This window comes from Myripristis murdjan, chromosome 21, assembly GCF_902150065.1.
Source record: "Myripristis murdjan chromosome 21, fMyrMur1.1, whole genome shotgun sequence".
Lineage (NCBI taxonomy): Eukaryota > Metazoa > Chordata > Actinopteri > Holocentriformes > Holocentridae > Myripristis > Myripristis murdjan.
Genome location: NC_044000.1, coordinates 10,418,439 through 10,439,757, shown reverse-complemented (window position 1 = coordinate 10,439,757; position 21,319 = coordinate 10,418,439). Strand labels below are relative to the sequence as shown.

At 40.7% G+C, this 21,319-nt stretch overlaps 1 protein-coding gene across 2 annotated transcripts in view; it reads left to right on the top strand.

The window, feature by feature from the left end:
• The window catches only part of col18a1a (collagen type XVIII alpha 1 chain a), an 87,715-nt gene that overhangs the window by 41,415 nt on the left and 24,981 nt on the right, over positions 1–21,319 (top strand). For both annotated transcript variants that reach the window (XM_030081354.1, XM_030081353.1), the window contains 3 exons: positions 10,641–11,182; positions 14,084–14,167; positions 15,459–15,533. In XM_030081354.1, coding sequence (XP_029937214.1) covers positions 10,641–11,182; positions 14,084–14,167; positions 15,459–15,533 — 701 coding nt within the window. The remainder of the gene's footprint in view (positions 1–10,640; positions 11,183–14,083; positions 14,168–15,458; positions 15,534–21,319) is intronic.

Genomic DNA, 21,319 nt, shown 5'->3' with positions numbered 1-21,319 from the left:
TGCTTGTTCATAGATAGAGCTCTTCCTTTCTGCTCCTCCATGGCTGGGGAAAGCTTCTCTGTGCCCAATTACCTCAACCAGAGCAGTGTGGAGGAAGTCCAGGTGCTCTTGAGTGAGTGGGCATGGCTCTTGAAATCACACTGCCACCATAGTTTGGAGTGGTTTTTCTGCCTGCTCCTGCTGCCAAAGTGCGGCTCTCCAGGCCTTCCGCCGGTGCTGCCTTGTCGGAGTTTCTGTGAAGTCTTGCAGGACAGTTGCTGGACACTCCTGGATGAGGGACACCTCCCTGTGGAGTGCCACACTCTGCCAGATGCGGAAGATGATGGGTATCAGTGCTTGTCAGTTAGCAACCAGAAAGGTAATCTCTGGTTAGAATGGATCCCAGTTTGGAATTCATTTTGAACCAGTGTCCAAAATCCCCAATCCCCGTTTGTCTCGTTTTGCCACCCAATACCCTGACATTGATCCCACTCAGTGTAGTGTCAGTCCTATTAACTATATGGTTCCCCTGCACAGCAAGATGAGTTAGAAGATAAATCGGCATGCTTCAGATTGTGTTTGCAAAGGGAAATGTGAACTAAAACCTAACAAGCATGGTACCAGCACCACTTACAGTTTCTGCCTAAACCTGATGCATGTCTGTGTTTCCCCTTGTCCTTGGGTTGTTACTTATTACCTGGAGGTCATTGTAACACACACACACATGCACACACATGTGTGTGCATATGCATATGCACACACATATAACAGTCAATGCTATAGTGTATAACCAAATTAATTAAGTAAGTTTTATTTTAAACATCTATAAAACACATCAAACCAATGAGCTGCATTAGTTTTGAGTTTAGGCAAATGAAATGTGTAGATGTGCAGTAAATCTTACATCTTGGAATGTAATTGAAACATCAACAACCTGTCATGTACAGCCCATAGTGTCATAAGGGCCATATATATATATATATATATATATATATATATATATATATATATATATATATATATACATATAACAGTCAATGCTATATATATATATATATATATATATATATATATATATATATATATATATATATATATATATATATATATTTATAAAGATTTTTCATTTTTCCTGCAGAAAAAGACAGAAAAAACAGTACAGCCCGTTTTAAATAAGTCATTGTATTTAAATAACATGACAGTTTTATAATAATATTAGAATAATAATATTAAAATTCACAGTCATGACAAGTACAGCATGTGTTAAAAAAATAGGTTTCTTGAATGTAGATAAAAGGTAAAGAAAACACATCCATGTGAAAAATCTTTCTGTGAAAAGTCATCATGCTGTGTCATTTTTGTGTGGTGTTTTATCATAGAATTTCTTTGATGCCAAAAGCACCTTGATCCCTTAAGCAACCTTAAAAGCTGAAGAAATGTGACCATCTTTCCTTTTTTGATGAGTTTACTTTACTACAAATCAATTTGCATAAGAATACTTGGATGAAAACCCAGCTACTGCAAACCATTTGTGCATGTAATGGATAGTTAAACAGAAATGAAATTGCATGTTTCTTTTGACAGTTGCTTGCGGGCAGCTTGTTGTGGATTTGTCTGTCTATGAATGGACAGGTTAGGAAGTCATGCATGGGAAGTAATCATGTTTGCATCGGTGGTTTGCTGTGAGGTGTCAGTCTGCACACCAGACCTAGTGGAGGATTTGTTACAGATCTGAAACGTTTAAAAGAGATGCGCATAACACTAAATTGGTACATTAATATACTAGCAATTTCTGCATTAAACATGTGTTTAATACGTTTTATGAATCTGGTACTTACCTGTCAAATGCTGTAATGGACTACAGTTAATTTGTTGATTGAAAGAACAGCCTAGCAGTGAATAGCAGTGTTGTAGTAGCAGGGTTATAAAAAGTTCCATTGAACTAGTGATTAAATAGTGCTTGAAGGATAAATGGTTAGATGAAAGATGTAATAGTGGAATACCTCCTCCAGCACTGGTCACCAAATAAACTCAATGGTGACTTTCATCAAGTTATCAGTGACTTCCACGTTACCTTCCAGTGGTAGGCATCCATTTATGAGAGAATCTGTTTGTGTGGCAAAATTGTAGCCGGGATCATGTGCTGCTGTACGGTCAACTGCCAGCTCCCGGGCTTTTCTCTCCGTGTCCTGCGCTGCACTCTCAAGTCATATCACAGGGGCTTTGAGACTGTGTCTTTTTACAGCTCCGCTATCTCTCCGACAACTTGCTTCATTGACAGTCTGAAGTAGACAAGAAGTCTCTGCCTCCAAACATCTTGTGACAGACCTGTGTCCACATATTTCTTTGTATTTGTTTTAACCTGCTTAGTTTACCAGAAGGATGGGAATTTCTAAATTCACATTGTGAAGAAGAGTATTTGAAAGCCTGTTTGGTAGATTAAAGAAAAGTCGAGTAAATAGACTTTCGAGTTCTTTTTTTGTCTCCTATTGTATTTCACTTTTTTTTCAAGCCTCAAAAAAATGCAAAGACATGCTATATTTTCACATTGCCTGGCCAGGTGTAACTGGATCTGTAACTGCAGCAGAGGTATGTAAGGGAAAGCCCAAAAAGATCAAGAAATATGTGGGGGGTTGTTAGGAACTGCAGCTCTTGTATATAGCCAAAAAACAGTGTAATCTGAAAATTCTTTTGCTGTTACCATGTTAAAAATGCCTATGGCAATACTTATGGCTGCTCCAAAAGCTGGTTCTGTACCAAGGCACGTCTCACCTGGTATTGCCTGTCAGAGTAACCTCAAGGTGTAACAGGTCTCTGCTTTTCGTCACTGTAAATCATTCCTGGCAAGACAGAACGCCACCTCAGTCAAGACCATCTGGCATTACTCATTCAAAAACAGCCCTCTTAAAAAAACTACAGATCACACTGCACTGCAGATTGATGATCACTCAATTATTGGATTACTACCCTCTCTGTGAGGTCTCTCTCAAAATGCTGTGAATTCCTAAATTTCTTCTGTGTGATTTAGAAGTTGCTTACCCCCTTCTGAATTTCATATGGTTCCCATTAGAAGCAAAAGAGAAAATGTAATGGCTTTTTGATGTAAGACATCAGTTTTCAGCTTAATGTCCTCTGAGCTGCTCTGTGTTGGAGGTGGTAAATCGTTAACGGCGGTAACAGGTTGGTGGGCTTCGGCTTTCGGCTGAATGAGGTCACACTTGAATAGCCAAGATAATGTGTCACACGGCCCTGTAATGGCCTTGCCTAAAGCCAAAAATGCTCTGTTTCCCTGTGTTTATGAGCCTCGTAACTTTATCTGAGGCTATTTTCTGCCACGGCTACCCCCTCGCCGGAGGCACATACACACATACTAGTCCCCGAAACTCCCAAATTCACTGATCAGAGCCTCCACTATGCAGGCTCTTGGAAACTTATATCAGACACTTTTCACTATCTTAAGTTCCCTTGGCTTCATGTGTGGGAGGAAGGTGCTCTGTTTCTACCCATTCCTATGATCTGGACCTAAACACCACCCCACTCCATCATCTGACAATGACCTGCCATGGAGGAATCTCTCATCATCGCCTTCATCAATTTGAGTTGGAATTTTGGTTGATGCTCACTAGGGGTTGATGACATGTGGCTTCCTTTAGTGTTTCACGAGGCGAGAATACAATGGAGGGGTTTATGTGCTGCAATATGTGAATATAGCCTATAGAAGTGTATATGTGGGAGAGTTACTGCCCGTGGGAAGATTGCAGCGATATTGGTTTGTTCATAAGTGCCTTGTGAGAAATCTGTCAGATGCTATCATTTTTGCAGCGGGGGGTACCCCAGTTATCTAACAGATGATCCTTAACACACAATAGCCCTTTTAATTATGTTTTTTTTTTTTTTTTTTTTTTTTTTAAATCTATGGTCACCACCAAGGGAGGACCACAGGCTAAATGCAAAGTTGTATTACCTTCTGTCAAATTAGGCTGTTTATGGAATTAAATATGTTGAATTGAAATTTGTCCTTGCGTGGACTTCTCTGCTGGTCCCACAGGACATGAGCTTGTATTCCTTTTGGAGATATACTTGTGGTATCTGAGCAAGGTCTGTATGTATTAAGTTTGTGTTTTGTGGTGTCTGCGCTCCCTGGGGGTGTTGTGCTGTTTGAGGTCTGACACTGATTAGCAGCACTGTGGTTCTATTGAGGGGATATTGATATTGTATCTCATGACAGGAAGGCCCAAAGCTGGCAGCAGTCCTCCTGCGCGCAGTTTGCCAGGGAATCATTCTGACTCGGCCCTCAGTAGGGTTCCAATTATGGGCACAGTGCAGTCTGAATACTCTGCTGCCAGAAACTCACTGCCCCCTCTGGTTTGTGTAGCGGTGGTAAAAAGCAAGAACTCGTGAGGCAGTGTTGCTAAACACGATGTAAGCAACACTGGGATGTTTGAAGCTGGGCCATGGCCAAATGATGGTCCTCTTTAGAAGTTTTTAGCAGTTTTTGAAAGAGAGCAGTACTCTCTCTGCAGCTCCTCTTCTCTGGTTAAAAGCATTTCCCCAGTGGTTGCTGGGAAATCAGAATGATAATTTTCTTCATATTCTTCTTAAAGTATATTCTGAACTCTGTTGCGTGTAGTGAGGTTTAGGTTTGTAGTTTGCATGTCACCCCAAAAGTTCTTTTTTGTGTTGTGGCGCAGCTCCAGTGTTGTAGAAATTAAGTGACTTGAACAGTATCAAGTAACTCTTCCGCAAAGAGTAAAATCACACAACTTGTGGTAGACCCATTTTCCTTTTTGTAGTTTGAGGGTTGGAGCTCATGAAATTTATTTAATGGATAGTGATGTGTTTTTCAGTTTGATGCCTTATTCCAACTATTCTGCATCTTTTTTTTTTTTTTTGACTGATATCTTGAATGTCTTTGAACTATTGCATTGAAGTTGACAGAATACCCTTCAAGTGAAACTTTGACTACAGTCTCATCATATTGTCTTATTGACAGGGCTAATATGTGCTATTCAAAATGTCATTTAGCAAGTTGGTATGCAGTTTAGTTACATATTAAAATGGACACTGAAGTGTTTACAAATGTATAGCTGGTGTGGCTTCACAGCAGTAGGTTTATCCGTGATCAGAGATGCTACAAAAAGGGTGTGTACTAAGAAACTTAATCATGGTGGCATATATTTTTTGGATAAGACAACTTTAATAAGGGGCTTTTTGTGCATCTGTTGCACCTGTTTTAAATTCATCTACATATCTTATCAGCGCTTAAATAATTTAAAGTGGTAGAAGTCCCAGATTCATTTGAAGCTAAAGTATATTTGTCATAGGAGAAAGAAGGTTATGCATATGTACATCATCATTAAATTAAATTATTTAATGACATTAACTTGGAAAATGAAGTTAACATTGATATTAGAAGCTCCACCCCCTTTCAAAAGACAAATAATAATAATAAAAAAGATAAAATAAAATGATGCTGCATCTGTCAGCATTACAGACATATTTGTCTTAATCTTCTTCAGTAAATCATCCTGGGTAGCCTGCCAGCCAAGCTAAATTCTACCAAGTACATGACATCAAGCCGACATTATAAGCATCGCAATTGACTCCTCTTGACCTTGTAAGGAGACAGACACAGATCTACTGAAGCTTTTTTTTTTTCTACTGTAGTACCAAAAGGATCACGCAAGCCAAAAGCAAACCCCATGTGACCAAATTTAATTTACCTCACTTGTAAATCAGTTCAGTCTAAGTGCTGACAAGCTTCAGGCAAGATGTAAGTTGCAAAGGAATTGGGATTGTAGACATTTTTACAATCATGGGATAGTAATTTCCATGCGTCCAGAGGTGAACTTTGACACCGAAAAGAACAGGCCCAGACCACTGACCAGCTCTTTGCAATGTGGAGTAAGGGATCATAGCCCTTGTCAGCAGGCCCCAAGGGATGTTTTGAATGGTGATGGAGTGTAGTCGGTGGAAACACAAAGTTTTCCTGGGCTGTCCAGATGTTCAGATGTTTTCCCATGGAGAGTCCTGGATACCTCAGTGCCCAAAGACAAGGGGGGATCCTACAAACTACTTCCTGTCACTTCCTCATCTCTTTCTCCCACTTATCTTCAGAATGATAAGACCTCCCCCACCAATGAGCGTCAATGTGAGCTATAATCGTAAAACATGGTCTCATGTTATATATACAACTTTATCCACTAGGGGACACAAAGTCTGGTGCACTGTCTCAGAATGTTAATGTTGGAAATATTAATGTTGGAAAAAAGAAAACATGAAAGAAGACAGAAGAGAAAAGAGAAAAGAAAGGCGCTGCATTTGAGTTTGTGGTCAGTAAATGGTCTTCTTGACAAGACAAACTAGGACCATAAACCAGTGCTGCTTCATTCACCAGCAGCTCTTTTCTCTTCCTGATTGGCCTTGAAGACTGTTTAAGCTGTCATTGGACGACAAAGGCTATTTGGGAAGGTTGAATTGAGATTGCTCTTAAAATGCTAATGGTGAACCCTCTGTACACCCAGCTACTTCTGATCAGTGAGGATGAATGACTGGCGAGACGTTCAGTGACAAAGCCAGCATATTCAACAAACATCAGCAAAAGCATTCCTCTGCAGGTCAAATCTTTTCAGCTGCTGTGCTGAACTGGTAACGAAATTGTCCTCCTTTCCGATTCTGTTTTCTGAAGTCTTTGAGTTTAAAATCAAATCAACAGGAACAAATAAGAAATCTTTTCATGTCAGCTCAGATTATTTAAACGTTGGCATACTATTCCAGATGTTCAGACTGTGTGATAAAATGTCTACACTGGTCACTAAAAGTGTAGAGCTGAGTATAAAAGCTAGATGGTGGCACAATGGGCAAGTAGTGGCAAAATGCCAATAAAATAAACTAAAATAAAAGTATTAAAAGCATAAAAGTAAGAATAAATTAAAATATAGGATGTGACAATAAGATAATCAAGAGTAAAATAATAAAAACCAACCTGGAGATCTCAGTGTGTTGACATAAAAATTAATAATTATTTATGTTTTAATTTCCTATTGTCAGGTCTATTGGTAAATTTTGAACGTAGACCAGAGTGCACATCTGGGCAGCTTAGGTAATAGGTGAGCTGTTTCACTAATAAGCGGTTTGTGTTGGAATGTTGGGAAAACGCATGCGCAGACACACACACACACACACACACACACACACACACAGGTTGACAGGGAAACATGCTGTAGTGCTGATGAACAGATCAGAGAATCAGATGACAGTATGAGAGGGAAATGTGATGGAGAGAGGAAAGTGAGCTTTGAGCTTGGGAGGAATGCTGTAATCTGAAGGACACAACACGGCTCTGTTTGGGAGATGAGCCCTGCATTCCACTTCATTACCGGCCTTCAAGTTAAATCCACACGCATATTAAATCAGTTTTCAGCAACCAGTCAACTTGTGAAAATGACATATTTTTCATGAAAAAAAAAAAAGAAAAAGTGAATTGCACTAAGAGTCTAGTGTTAGGTACAAATGTGATCATTCAGAGCTGAATGTGAGATCATTACTTGAGAGAGAGAGGCATTTGGCATCCCTGCTCCATAATGGAATATTTCTACATCACGGATACCTCACATTTCAGCTGTGGCACTCAAGGCATGAGACTTTACTCAAAATATTAGCGGGGCATGTTCTCCCACATGATGTGTTTCAGCGTTTAAAATTTCCAACGCTGCTCTGATGAAGATTATACACAGAGGAGGGAGCGAGGCGTCTTGTGTGGACTTGCGAACACAGGCCCAACGAAGAGCCCCTCGGGGTTTCTCATTCTCACTTTATCAGAGTTAACATCTGTTGGACCTGGTGCAAATGACAATTTATTGTTCACTGTCATCCATGCAACAGCGCCCACCGTCTCAAGGTGCTCTGAAATGAGACGGCTCTCCTCTTCCAAAAAAACACCAGTACTAATGTTGTATTACGCTCAGCAATATGTAATTGAAGTGGATAGTGTCACTTTGTTTTATGACTTATGTTTTATGACGTTATGAATTTTATGAATTTTGAGCTCAGCAAAGGGTGTGTCAGTAAATGCTTGAGCGTTACAGTTTAATATTCAGAAATATGAAACTGCAGCGTGTATTTAAATTACATGACATTTGGTGCAGTTATCCAGCTATCTTTGGTCTTCTCATTTATTCTCAGGACCGCCAGTATACCATATTTTATTTTCCTATTTCGAGTTTCTTTAAAAATAATTTGTCCCCTAAGGCTTTTTTTTTTCTCTCTCTAATGCACTGCATAGCCGAATGAGTGACTAAACCATTTTCACAGTAAACAATGTGGGGTACCACAAAAGCCAAATGGGAAAAAAAAACTACCAGACAGTGAAAATAAACCTACAAGATGTATTTGCATTGTTGGATAACAGGCTTGAAACTTTGACCTGCTTCCCAATTTGTATAACTTATTCTTTACTATCTGTCTTATCGCAAGACAGCTGTAAATACACTGTTCTGGATTTCCCCAGTTTACCCTGCCCACTGTCATACAGTCAGTACTTGGTTTATATTTTCCTCTAATCTGTGCATGATTAAATAAGTGCATTTTAAAAGATACAGTCCACTTACAAATGACTATATTTCAGCTTTGTATATATATCTATATATGTACCTTTGACTGGCTTGTCTGATTTGCGCAGCTGCAGAAGACAGCAGCGGGAGTTCTCAGGGAGAGCATACGCTAACTCATGTTTATGATTCTGCAGTAGGCAACAGAGGGGCTGCACAGACCTTGAGTTCAGCTGAATACCTCATGTGTTTTAGGTCTCAACAAAGCCATCTGCAGACCCCACTGATCTCCAGCGCTCACAGTGCAGTGGGGAGGCTTTGAACCAAGCGATAGAGCGTTAGTCATTAGGTAACCTAAAGTGCTTCTTCAAAGGACTATAATCTATGTCAAGTATTCTCCCAAAACAGATTTTTTTTCTGTTTAAAACAATCAAGCACATTGTTGTCGACCAAAGTCCAGGCAAGAAGATTTACTCTATTTTTCATGCAAAAAAAAAACAACAAAAAAAAACAAGAATTTACTGATGCTTTTGTGTAATGACACCCCAAATACTGTAGATTAATGATTAATCTCGAAAACAAGGCTGTTTTGATGTGGAAAACACACACTCCTCTTTGTGTTCCTTGTGTTTCCAAACCCTTTCCAATTATTATGCATTGACCCCACCAGAGTCACCAAGGGTGACGGAAGAGTGGGCAAAGATATGTGCTCTTTGTGTTCCCAGCAGTGGCATTTAGCAGATGTCACAGAAATGGAGGACTTTTTAGGACAACTGCCTAAGGAATGTGATCTGCAGATATGACTTTATCCTTTATTCTTTATGCAGTTTGACCAAGAGTGAGGATGCGCTGAGTTAATGCGTGTGGTTTTCAATCATTTGAATAGATAAGAATGAGTTCTATCAAGTAGATGAATTGTCTCAATATTGTCAGTCTGTTGGTACAACTGTTGTTGAATCTCTCTGCCAGAGTTGATATGCGTGTAGCTTATGCTTTATTAATCATTTAGAGCCATTGACACAGCTTCAGCTGGTACAGATTTGCCTGTTTTCACAATGTTTTTCACCTCTGGAGATACACCTGTCCCAGACATTTCTATCATTAAATTTATTTATGTGTCTTGAATCTTTTCACAATGGGGCCCTATTTCTGCTGGACGTTGCTTTGAAACAGATACCGAGTTAAACTTATCACAAAGAAGAGACGTTGACTCTGACAGCCATTGAAACAGTTCCTGGCTGTCTTTTTATTTCATTTCCTCTGGCTTTACAACTGCATCAATCGAGTGTTAAGACATCTTTATAGATTTCATGGACCTGTTTGATTCATCTCAGGAAAAAGCACAGTTAATGTTTAAACACACAAAAATCTCAGAAAACTCCCATCATTGGAAGTTTATCTTGGAATTCCCCTCATTCTCCAAGTCAAGTGGGGCTTCCTCACTTTAGCTGAGAGTGGGTAGAGCTGAGAGGGTTAGCGGGGGTCTGGGCTTTGGACTATACAAGCCTTACAGTGTCTGCTAAAGTGATCTGCTCTCGATAGTCCCAGGAGATGACCTCTTCTTTGCCTTTTTTGGGGATGTCAAAGTTTATGGTGGATTTAACAGCCCATTCCATTTTTCAGTCTAGGATATACAAAAGGGCATGTTTGTATTTGGTCCCTTGAGCAGAACCCCCTTTTGCTATCATCACAAAAACACTTACATTTTGCTCAGGCAGCATTTTATATCAGTTTTGATAATTTTCTATATTTACATGCAATGGAATGTATAAATGTTCTCCGTATTCATCTCATATTTAGGCATTAGGGTGTTCACACTGATAAAGTAATGGACATATCACTGAGCAGTTATACTCTTACTTTCATTGGGATGTGTTTGTGATGGCCATGGTTCACTGTCCTATCCCTCTTAGTCCCCACAAAGACTCAAACTCTACCAAAAAAGTGATGGCAGGCATGTTCCTGACTGCGTTGCACACACATTCATATCAAGTCACACACCACCAGACTAATAGAGCTTGATCTAATATTACACCCCGTCATGCAGCCCTCCCTTCAAACCCGTTAATGCTGTGTATTGTGCCCTCATCTCCTGTCTTTGTTCTTCCCTAGATGAGAGTGGAGTCTCCCTGCTGCAGCTGATTGGGGATCCCCCACCAGCCGAGATCTCCCAGGTTTTTGGGCCCGACAACACCCCTGGCTATGTCTTTGGCCCCGATGCCAACACGGGCCAGTTGGCACACGCCCATCTGCCCAGGTCATTCTACCGGGACTTCTCGCTGGTCTTCAACGTGAAGCCCACCTCAGACAGGGGCGGTGTCATCTTCTCTGTCACGGACGCCTCGCAGAAGATTATGTATGTGGGTGTTAAACTGTCTGCCGTGAAAGGCGGCAAGCAGAACATCATCTTGTACTACACAGAGCCTGACTCACAGGACTCGTACGAGGCGGCCAGGTTCCTTGTGCCTTCACTGAGGGACATTTGGACCCGTTTCGCGATTGCCGTGCAGGACGACAGGGTGACCCTCTACCTCAACTGTGACACGGACCCTCAAGTGAAGCGCTTCGAGAGGTCCCCGGATGAGATGGAGCTGGAGATCGGTGCTGGAGTCTTTGTCGGGCAAGCTGGAGGGGCAGATCCTGATAAGTTCCTGGTGTGTACACGTGTTTTAACTTAAAACGTGAAAACAGTTTTCAGCCCCCTTTAAATCATGAGATTGATTCATTACCATTAACTTGAAAACTTTCATATTAGTGCCTGCATGGTGCGGGTTTTTGCATTTACTGGGCCAGAGTAATTCCTCTGTTGCAGTAAAAAATAAGCTTGTCACATTTAGTTCTAGAAAAATCTGCCACAATTTCTATGAGCTAAGCCAAGTTAGAGCTCTTGCTCCGTTAATTCAGGAAAAAAATACAGTTTAGTGTTCAAGCATGTGAAGCACAAATCTGTCCAGCCTGACTAACTCTCATATGATTTGATTGCCCAAATTGGCCTGCTCTAAATCATAACATAAATGTCTACACTGCCCCACCATCTCCTTCAGAGTAGACTGCAAATAATTGGTCGGCCTCACAGTTGGGGTGCAATTAGCTCCCGCTGGTTTGACTGCTGTAAAGCCCAGTAGCTGACCTCAACGACCTTTGACCTTATCTGTGAGCAGTAAACATGGACAGACAGGTGCACTACGACCCCGTGGGCCTCGCTCTTTGTTGTCACACTTGTTGGTGGTATGAGCTAAAGCTTTGGTGGACAGTCAAACCTGAGATAGGCACAGGTTACAGAAATCAGGTGGTTCCGGGTATGAAGAAAACATCTAACTAATAATTTTGAGAAAACAAACAAACAAAAAAAGCATAGGTACAGGACAGTAGCAACACTGCAGGTTTTCCTTTTCTACAAATCAAATCTTTGAAAAAATAAATAAATAAATAGATAAAATAAATAAATAAATAAAATTGCCAAAGCCACATTTGGCTCGCTGTGATGGGAATAAAAGTGCTGAGTGGAAAATTTCACACAATACTTTTATATCAGTCACATTTATTTGAAATCAGTAATCTACCATATGACACACTCTTAATTGCCTCAGTTATCACCATAGTTCAGAGGTGATTCACCTAATTCTAGACGACTACTGATTTCTTTATGTTCTTCTAATTTGCTTACCGACAGAAAAATGCTTATCTGAACCCTGAGGCAATAGTTTCCCAATTAAAAGTTAGACATAATAAATAGATAATTACTTGAGTGCTTTTGAAGTGAAGTTTGAAAATGCGGTCCAGGTCCCTTGGGGTGAGCAGTTATGTTTGACTCATGCGGTTCTGTTGTGTGGGAAACAAAAGAGTCAGACTTTGTGCTTTCTGTGATGGATGTGTGAAAGCTGCTCAATCACTTGTGATGATTCATGTCGGCATGCACTTGTCATATTTTCATTACAAATACACAGCTGCCAACACACCATTTATACATCTTTCTCAATTTTTAGTGAAATTTTTGGATTATTATGAGCCTTTTTCTACAGATATGAATACTTTTTAGTAGTCAGTGTTGCCAAATATGCAGGCATCCTGTTTAAATGTAGTAAGTCCCAACTGTCAGTTCTCCTTGTTCTCATAACAAGAACAAATTGAGGGCTTGGAGCCAGCTGGGCTCTTAACAGGGTCCTGCAAACTTTAGAGGAGAGCCAAAAACAAAAAAAGAAAAAGAATAAGAAAATTAAAATTGGCCCACAGAAACATTGTTCAGCTTCTGCAAATACATTTTTGCTAATGATAATTGGCTTGATATATAGATCCCATTTGCATCCAAAATGCCAGTTGTGTCCTTCTGGCTCCATGCCCGCACATTTCTCATATTTCTGAAGTTGTATGTTGTACAACTATTATGTCTTTTTTTCTTTCTCAGCTGTAATTTTTGCTTCAGTCCGTCTTGTGGCAATTTTGAAGACCGCTAAGAAAAACTATACTTGTTTTGAGATTGTTTTGATATTGTTTTGAGAATTGTTACACAGGTCAAGTTTTTATTACATAAACCCATCTATCTGTTCCGACGTTTTGTTACAAACATGTAGATTAGCAGTTGCTTATGAAAAAAAAAAAAAAAAGATCAGGGAGCTTAACCCTGTCTGTTCTCTCAGGGCTTGGCTTGGAGGTCATGTGCAATTTTTTGACCTTTGCATGGCCCTAAGCTGGAGAGGTCTTGTGATGTTAATCTTCCTAATCAAATCAAGGCTCTGCAAGCTGCTTTTGCATGTAAATATTTATATTATGTATTTTTAAAACAGACATACCATTCTGGAAATGAATGAAGTTGTTTACTGGATGCCTTCACGTCTTTTTTTTTTTTTTTTTTTTTGTCTCCAGCACCATCGCTGATAACTGAACAAAAAAAAAATACATGCTGCTTTGGAAGTTTTGTCCTTATAATGAATAGGAATGTAAGAAAATGGACATCTTAACTGTTTTAGAAATAGACTATAACACACTGCCCTAATATCATACAGATTTCATCTATGTAGGTGGCTTACTAAAGACCTTACAATCCTAGAGGAAAGATTTATTTTAAGCCCATGGGATCACCACGTTATCAGTTGAGGAAGCATGAACAACCACCTCTTCATACCACACTAATGGCCCTTTGATTGACACACAGATAGCATTAATGCATATTACTGACTGAATCTCCTGTGTGGGAACTTGTATCAGCCTGTGTGTGGGAAGAGGTAGTGGCACTTCACTGGCGCAGGCTCAAAGAGACTTCAGTAGTCCCTCTGATTTTGATTTTGTGGAACTGGGGGGATTTCCCTGAAAAATATTCCCAGATCATAGCAGCAAGGAAGCGTAAAGATAGTTGAGAAAGATTAGCGTCCATTTCCCTGTGCACAGAGTTTATTGTGTGCATGTGTGTGTGTGTGCATGTGTCCGTGAATGTGTGCGTGGGTATGTGAGAGGGAAAGAGAGAGAGAGAGAGCACAACAGCTGGCAACATAAACACAAGCATTAAAACATCATGCCTTTGTTTCAACAGTTTTTTTGTGTGTGTGCCATGATAACAGGGGGTGATCAGTGAACTGAAGGTAGTGGGAGACCCTCGTGCTGCGGAGAGGCACTGCGAAGAGGATGAAGATGATTCGGATGTGGTGAGTGCCAACTTTGCCTCTGATCAGTGTTTGGAAGTAACAGACTACATGTGATTGGATAGCTGTAATCCAGTTGGCGGTGGGGGGCTGTTGACTTGAATGCAGTTTGCAGATACTTTTGAAAATGGGCAACTACCATTTGAGTGCTGTAGAAAATGCCTGTAAGCTAAAATTAGATTTGAATTGTGAACTCGTGATCACCAAGATCAATTTACTTATCTTAAAATAGTGGTTGATAATTGGAAATTTACTGTGTTTTTTGTTATTGTTATTACATGCATGTTCACCTGAAATTAATGCCATCAGGCTGTGTTTTGGGGTTTTATTCCAGCAGATTACATCACTTGTTACTGCTCACTAATTTGTAACGCATGAGAATGTGAGAGCAGCCTTCTCTTGTCACCCCTGACCCAGACCAGTCGTACATAAACACAGGTGCCTCGCTGCGGCACGCCAGCAGCTAACTGTTATTTAGCGTACACTGAACTCGACCAAACATCACCCAGGCAGCTGTTCGGCCGGCACCAAAACCTGACGTGACTGACAGAATAAGGTTACGTTTTACTGCTCGTCATTATCAGATCTTTAGATGTTGTTGGGGCTAAATGGGAACAACAAACCCCAGGTGGAAATGACAGGTTTCTGAATTCGGGATGTGCCCTTCATCTCAAATGATTTCCTCATGCACAGCTGTTTTCCCCAGGATGTGTTGGAATATGTCTTGTGTTCAAGTCACATGATTCCTCCACTTCTGCTGCAGCGTATAATAAACAAATTTAAGATTTAAGAGTTTCCAGTCTAATAAGAAAATACATTTGTTTGCAGAATTAGACTCACCTTACTTGTCAAGTACAACACGTGCACAAGAATTTGACTTGTTAGTGCAGACAGACATTTTACCAGCTGTGAGAGTTCATGAACTGACACACGTGGTGCAAACAAAATAAAGACACTGACCTTAAGATGCAAAAAGCTGAAACCTGATTCTAGCTAAATGAACGCAAAACAGAGGAAGCTGATTGTGCTGTATAATTAGTTACAAGCTTAACACTCTTCCTCAGGCAGAAGAAATCTGCGTTTAAGACACTTCTAATATCTTTATTTGTTCATAGAGGGGCCTCTGAAGCCCTCTGTCCACTGTTTTCTAAGTGTGTGTGGTGCAAGGACAACAGGACCTCCCATGCAGCATGAAGGAACACTGCAATATATTACATCCAGTTGTACTGAATTAAAAGTGTGCCTTTGCAAACAGAACAATTTTAAAGAGAGGTAATGTGTGCTTCTGTCTCAGGGGGCGTCAGGGGAAGGAAGTGGCTACGAGGGGACCAGATTCCACAAACCAGGCCCTGACAGAGTCAAGTGGACGGTAGGAAACAACCCCTTTATCAATCAATCAGAGTTCATTTAGTTTTATTATGGTTTGTTGTTGGTGCTGTTTTTGTTGTTTATCACTGTATTAAAAGAATACTGCAGTGTTTACCCAGACTGAGAAAGATGTTCGATAGCATTTTCACCTCTGTACATCCAGGTTCGGTTCAGCCTATAGTAGCAGGTATGGTGCCCAAAACATTGGAGTATTCCTTTAAGCTTTGCTCAGCAGTGTGTAGTTATTTTCTTTAGTTATTTTACCAAATATTTTGACAAAGAAAATGCCTGAGTCCTTCTTTTCGTCACATTTTTTAGCACTATTTTAGCACAAGTGATACAGGAAATATCTGTATGCATTATTTTAATGGTATTGCCTCTTCATCTTACTACTTGCAGTGTCAGTGATGCATGACTGTAGGCTGGTAAACTGCTACACTTACTGTTGCTGAGGAACATTTGCCAAATGCTTTAAATGTAAATTGTAAGCTAAGACAGCACAAGAGAGGGAAGGGATGCACTATAATTTCCTGGTGAGGATTCAGGCTGCTCATTAAGGTTTAAAGGAGACGTGTAGAATTGGCCAGCTGGGAATGTTACTGGCCGCAGACCGTGCTTCTGCAAAGTGAATCTTCTCTGTATCGTACAGATGAAGAGCTCAGTGTTAAGAGATATACCACTGACGTCTCAAGTTACTCCCTATCCCCATATTCATCCCTCGCGTGAGATTAAAAAGTGCTGAATTGACGTCTGAAAATTGAGCTGCATGTGTCTTATATGATCGAGGACAGAGACATTTTATATGAAGGGTTGTCTCTTGCCAGGAATGGCCTCTTGTCAGATTGGAAGAGAAATGACCTTGGTGAGTTAGGGATTGTAAATAAACAAGCTTGCACTGTAACTGATGCATAGAAGAACAGATGAGTGCATTGTTTCTGTTTACATTGAACACGTAGATACATGGGATGAAAACAGAGGGAATTCTGCTCAGTCAGTGTGAGGACTTTTCAGACACCAATGGCAAAACCGTGGAATAACCATGGAATAAGTGACCCCCTGTAATTTTGTATAGCGCACCTTTAAGTGAAAGTAAATTACTAGTGTAAACCTTTAGACTTAAGACTAAAATTTAAGACTTAATTAAGAATTAAGACAGGGATCAAACTAGGTTTTTTGGCTGAAAAAAGGGAATAAGTTGGATGTGTCAGTGGTATGTATTTGCTCTAGAGACCATCCCAAGATTGTAGTTTCCCACATACAATGCAGGCTGAGGAACAGATCCATTCTCATCTGTACTGGGGATCTACTGATATGTTGATATGTCGAAGAGGGTGGGCCTGCCCTGGATTCACTGAGGGCTTATCTCCTGGACAAACGCCTAAACCAACAGACACATCGCAAGCTGACTGACAGGCCACAGCCTCTTGTGTCTCTTCACTCACCGTGCACACACACACACACAGTGACACATTGACTGTTTATTGAGGCGGATTCACATTCTTAAGCTATCTCTTTCAGTTTATCTTTTCAGTCGCTAATGGACATTGAAATCACTCTCTCACCATCTTCATCCCTCTGTCTTTTTTTTTTTTTTTTTGCAACTTCCAGTCTCCTCCTCCTTCCCTCTCCAACAGTTTTGTCTCTCTCTTTAAGCACCTTTGCCCTTCTGTCTGTCTTTCTAGTTCTTTGTCTGCTCTGTCTCTTTCACACACAATCGCACTCAACACAGACGCCTCGCCACCCCCAAAGATAGCGGCGCAAGAAGGAATGTAGCACAACCTCCAACCTGTACCACGCATGCACTCCCACTCACAATTATAGAGGAGAGTTGGAAAAACCAGATGTCAATTGGAGTTGATTTGATCCATGCCAGAGGCCCCTCGCACTGAGGCTCTGTTTTGTTATTTTGACTGGTTTCTCAATCAGTATTATAACTAACATAACCTTGTACAGGAACTGGCGGGGGCGGAAAGAAAGTTAGATGGAGAGAAGGAGGCAGAGAGGGCAGGTCCGTGGTGTCTTGAACGGGGGTTTAAGGTACACAGAAGTGTCCTCTTCATCCTCCTCTACTTTGATGCTCTGCCACTTTTATGATGAGGGGCTTTCCGTCTGACCGACAAGCATTTATTAGCATCATATGTAATGTGCTGTAAAATGCAACAGCTGGCATCAAACACCTAGTGGTCCATGTTTTTCCACCCAATGTGTCTGCTCAGGGAATAGATCCTACGCTCTGCACAGTTCTCTAACCCTCCGCAATCGGGGCAAGTCTGGACAGAAACAAGTTAGAGAGAGAGTTGTACAGGTGAAACTTTTCCGTTGTGTCAAGTCAGAATTGATTTTGATAGATGGAAGAGCTCGCCAGTCAGCCTTAAGCCAGGTATACACTGTGCGATATCGGGCTATCTTATGACAGATGACCAATGTGGAAGAATCGTGGCAATATCTTTAGCTGTGGCTCCAAAATGGTGGTCCTAGGTCGCTCTGCGTGAGAGTTTCAAAAATGGCCATTGTCACAGGGTTCACAAAGACAGCCTGAAAGAAAATTCTGACCTATGTCCACAAACCAAACAATTGGAATGCAGCAACAAATGATGCACTGATCACCACAACACTGTCGCTAAACCCAATGATGAAGGTAAAATGAGCAAAACAAAATCTTTGCAAGTCCAGCAAAGAAGAAATCAACTGAGTCCACATTCTGCTTTTCCTCCTCTTTGGATTTTTTGTCCAAACACGTTAATACTGCTATTGCAAGGGCTGATTTGTGCTCAGCTTCATTGTTTACCACTATCTCTACTGTTTTCTTCTGTATTGACTTGCATCGTAACATCATCTACATACATCAAACCTGATGTTGGACCCAAGTTTATTAGATCCATGTTGCACAGTGTGGCTTGCAGTAAACTTGTAAGATTGCCAATCTTACAGTCTTCTGCCATTACTGGTGCCATCACTGCTGAAATGTTGCATCCCCTGCAATGGACAGTCTGCAGTGAGGAAGTGACTGTGGTGCAGAAGAAGAATGCACAAGTTAATGAAATTAAGGCTTTTAATTTTTTTAATGTGTAGAAATGTATAGAATTTTCTACTATACACAGACATCTAGACCTCCAGTGCTCATGATTAAGCCTCTGAACTTTTTAATGTGATATGACTAAAGGCTAGTTTTACAAAGCAAACGCTCTTATTAGCATGCAGTGAAAAGAAACAAGCCTGTACTGCAGTAATTAGGTGAAATTGCATAATTTAATAGTATGCATTTCATTTATTTCCGTTTGGGCATAAGGAAACACCCCTGTGGATGAATGTGAACATGGGGTCATTTTTTTTTTTTTTTTGCTGGGGAGTGTAATGTTTTCATACACACATTACTTATGCACTGTTCTCCACAGTGCATAAGACTATTGCTCCAATATTTGATGGCTCACAGAATTTACTAAAGTTTTACTTTTAGGCTTGCATACATGGCTGAACATCATTCCTTATGCTTAACAACTTTCAACCCTTAACACACACAAGCAGACTAGCCAGCTGAATTGACCAGGTGACATTTTTGCTGAATTTTGCCTTCAAAGTTCCACTTCAATAAACTGTAACAATGTCTGGAAATGTGATTTTTAGTTTGATTGCTACTATATATTTTTCTAAATATATTTCTATTTCTAAATTTAGTGTAGCTGTGTACTAGGCCAGAGCCAGAGCCAACAAGTGCCAGACTAACAGCAATCAAACCTTGATGGTGCGATTTATCATCAACCATGCTACTTTTTCCCTATCCGCAGGTTGACACATGAGGAGAGCAAATTCCAATAAGTCCCCTCTGTCATATTTCACAGGCATTGCACAGAAGAACACGTGCTACATTGCTGCACACATGGTATACGCTCATTGCCGAGGGAGCTGCATACCTGATCTTAGATTCAGGGGGTTGTGAGGTTCAGATCAATCAACACTAGGTTTTAAAGACTGGAGCCTCCCACCCATCATTCTCAGCTATGATGGATAGGGTGGAGCAACAAGCAGGGCATTCCCTATCATATTAATACATATATCAACTTGGAGCCGGTAGTCATCTAGTCAAATTCTTAGCATAGTCAGTGCCACACAACACAGTGGGGAGAATGGTTCCCAGAGAGGAAACCAGTTTATTATCAACCTTGGCTGCACTTTAACCCTCCTGCTTTGCCCTCCTCCCATGTTCTCCATTCCCACTCCTCTCATGAATTCCACAGGTGACAATTTGAGTGTCACTGGTGAAGAATGAGCTAAACAAAAAAAAAAAAAAAAAAAGGAAGGGAGGATTATTGTGCTATTTCCTCCCCTTCCTGCTTCTTACCTAAGGGCAGTTGGAAGAGCCTCTCCACGTCCTCCTCCAGCAGCTCCTCTCGCTTTTCTCACCTCTGGTGTTTAGATGTTTGGCAGGCTGGTAGCTGGCCTGTCTTTCCTTTGTGCACACATGCACAAATAAATAGACGCACATAAATATGCAAATGCTTACTTGGTATTCAGGACATGCAGGCACACTCTTACCTACAGTAGAGTGTACACACAGGTGTGCCCTCACAGGCGCCCACATCCGCGCGCGCTTGCATTTCACGGCGCATATTGAATGGAAACTGCTGTGATTTCTTTACTTTGTTCTGCTGATTGCACTGTTTGTGCTGATTTCATAGGATTTCTGAGACACTGGAAACATGTTGCAGATGCAGACAATCGGCAAAAATTAGAGCAGTGTCAAAATACTTTGAGCTGTTTTGATACACAGAAATGAATTTGGATCATGACAGCAGCAGTTAACAACGTAGTGCAAAGACTTAATCGTGGAAAAAAAGCACTTTCAGTCACTGGGCAATGTATCATCCTCTGAGAAAACTGCTATGGGGCGCACTGTCTCTCTCTCTCTCTCTCTCTCTCTCTCTCTCTCTCTCTCTCTCTCAGATACACACACACACACACACACACACACACACACGCTACACATGCTGCCCTAAGCTTGACACCTGTTATCTGATCACAGGCTTTACTTTTGTACTTTTTACTTTTTGTGCATGTTCAGCTTAAACTGGTGGAGGTTGGTAGCATGGTTTAAATGAAGACAGACAGACAGACAGACACACACACACACACACACACACACACAGACACTAAACTAAAGTGCATGAATGTAATTAAGTTTTCTTTCCCTTTGTCTTTTGTATTGCAAAAGTAGCGCAATTAGTGCACCCTAATGTTGCTATAACTCGTAAATTTTACAGCAGCGTAACATCATGAACTGCAGTGCAGACGGCTATATTTCCCATGAGCCTTAATAAGGCATACATAAAAAGTGGTTATGTAATAGAGGCCACATGTCTGACAGTGATCAACAAGTATAATTACTTAGAACAATAAAAGCATAGAAAAAAACAAACAAAAAAAAAAAAAACAGCCAAAACATGGAGGGTGGGGGGGTGCAGTGTATGTAGCACATGCTGAATTAGTTGTGTTTAATAAAGCTGGAAGCTGGCAGACTGACTTGTTAGTGGTAAGAGAGCTTTGGCTGTGCAGAAATGCATAAACATTAACAGTTGAATGGTAGCATAATGGTAACACCGTACTAAAAGTGCTAATGAGCCATTTTGGTCGGGGGTTGTTTGGTTTTGATGTTAACAAGTGCTGCTTCTATCCGTGCAGCAACAATATTGTTTTATGCTGTTTTCAAGTTCCCTTTCAGTGAAGGAGAGCGCAGCTCATTAGCTGGAGCATAGCACAGCACACAAACACTGCCTAATAACGCATGCACTC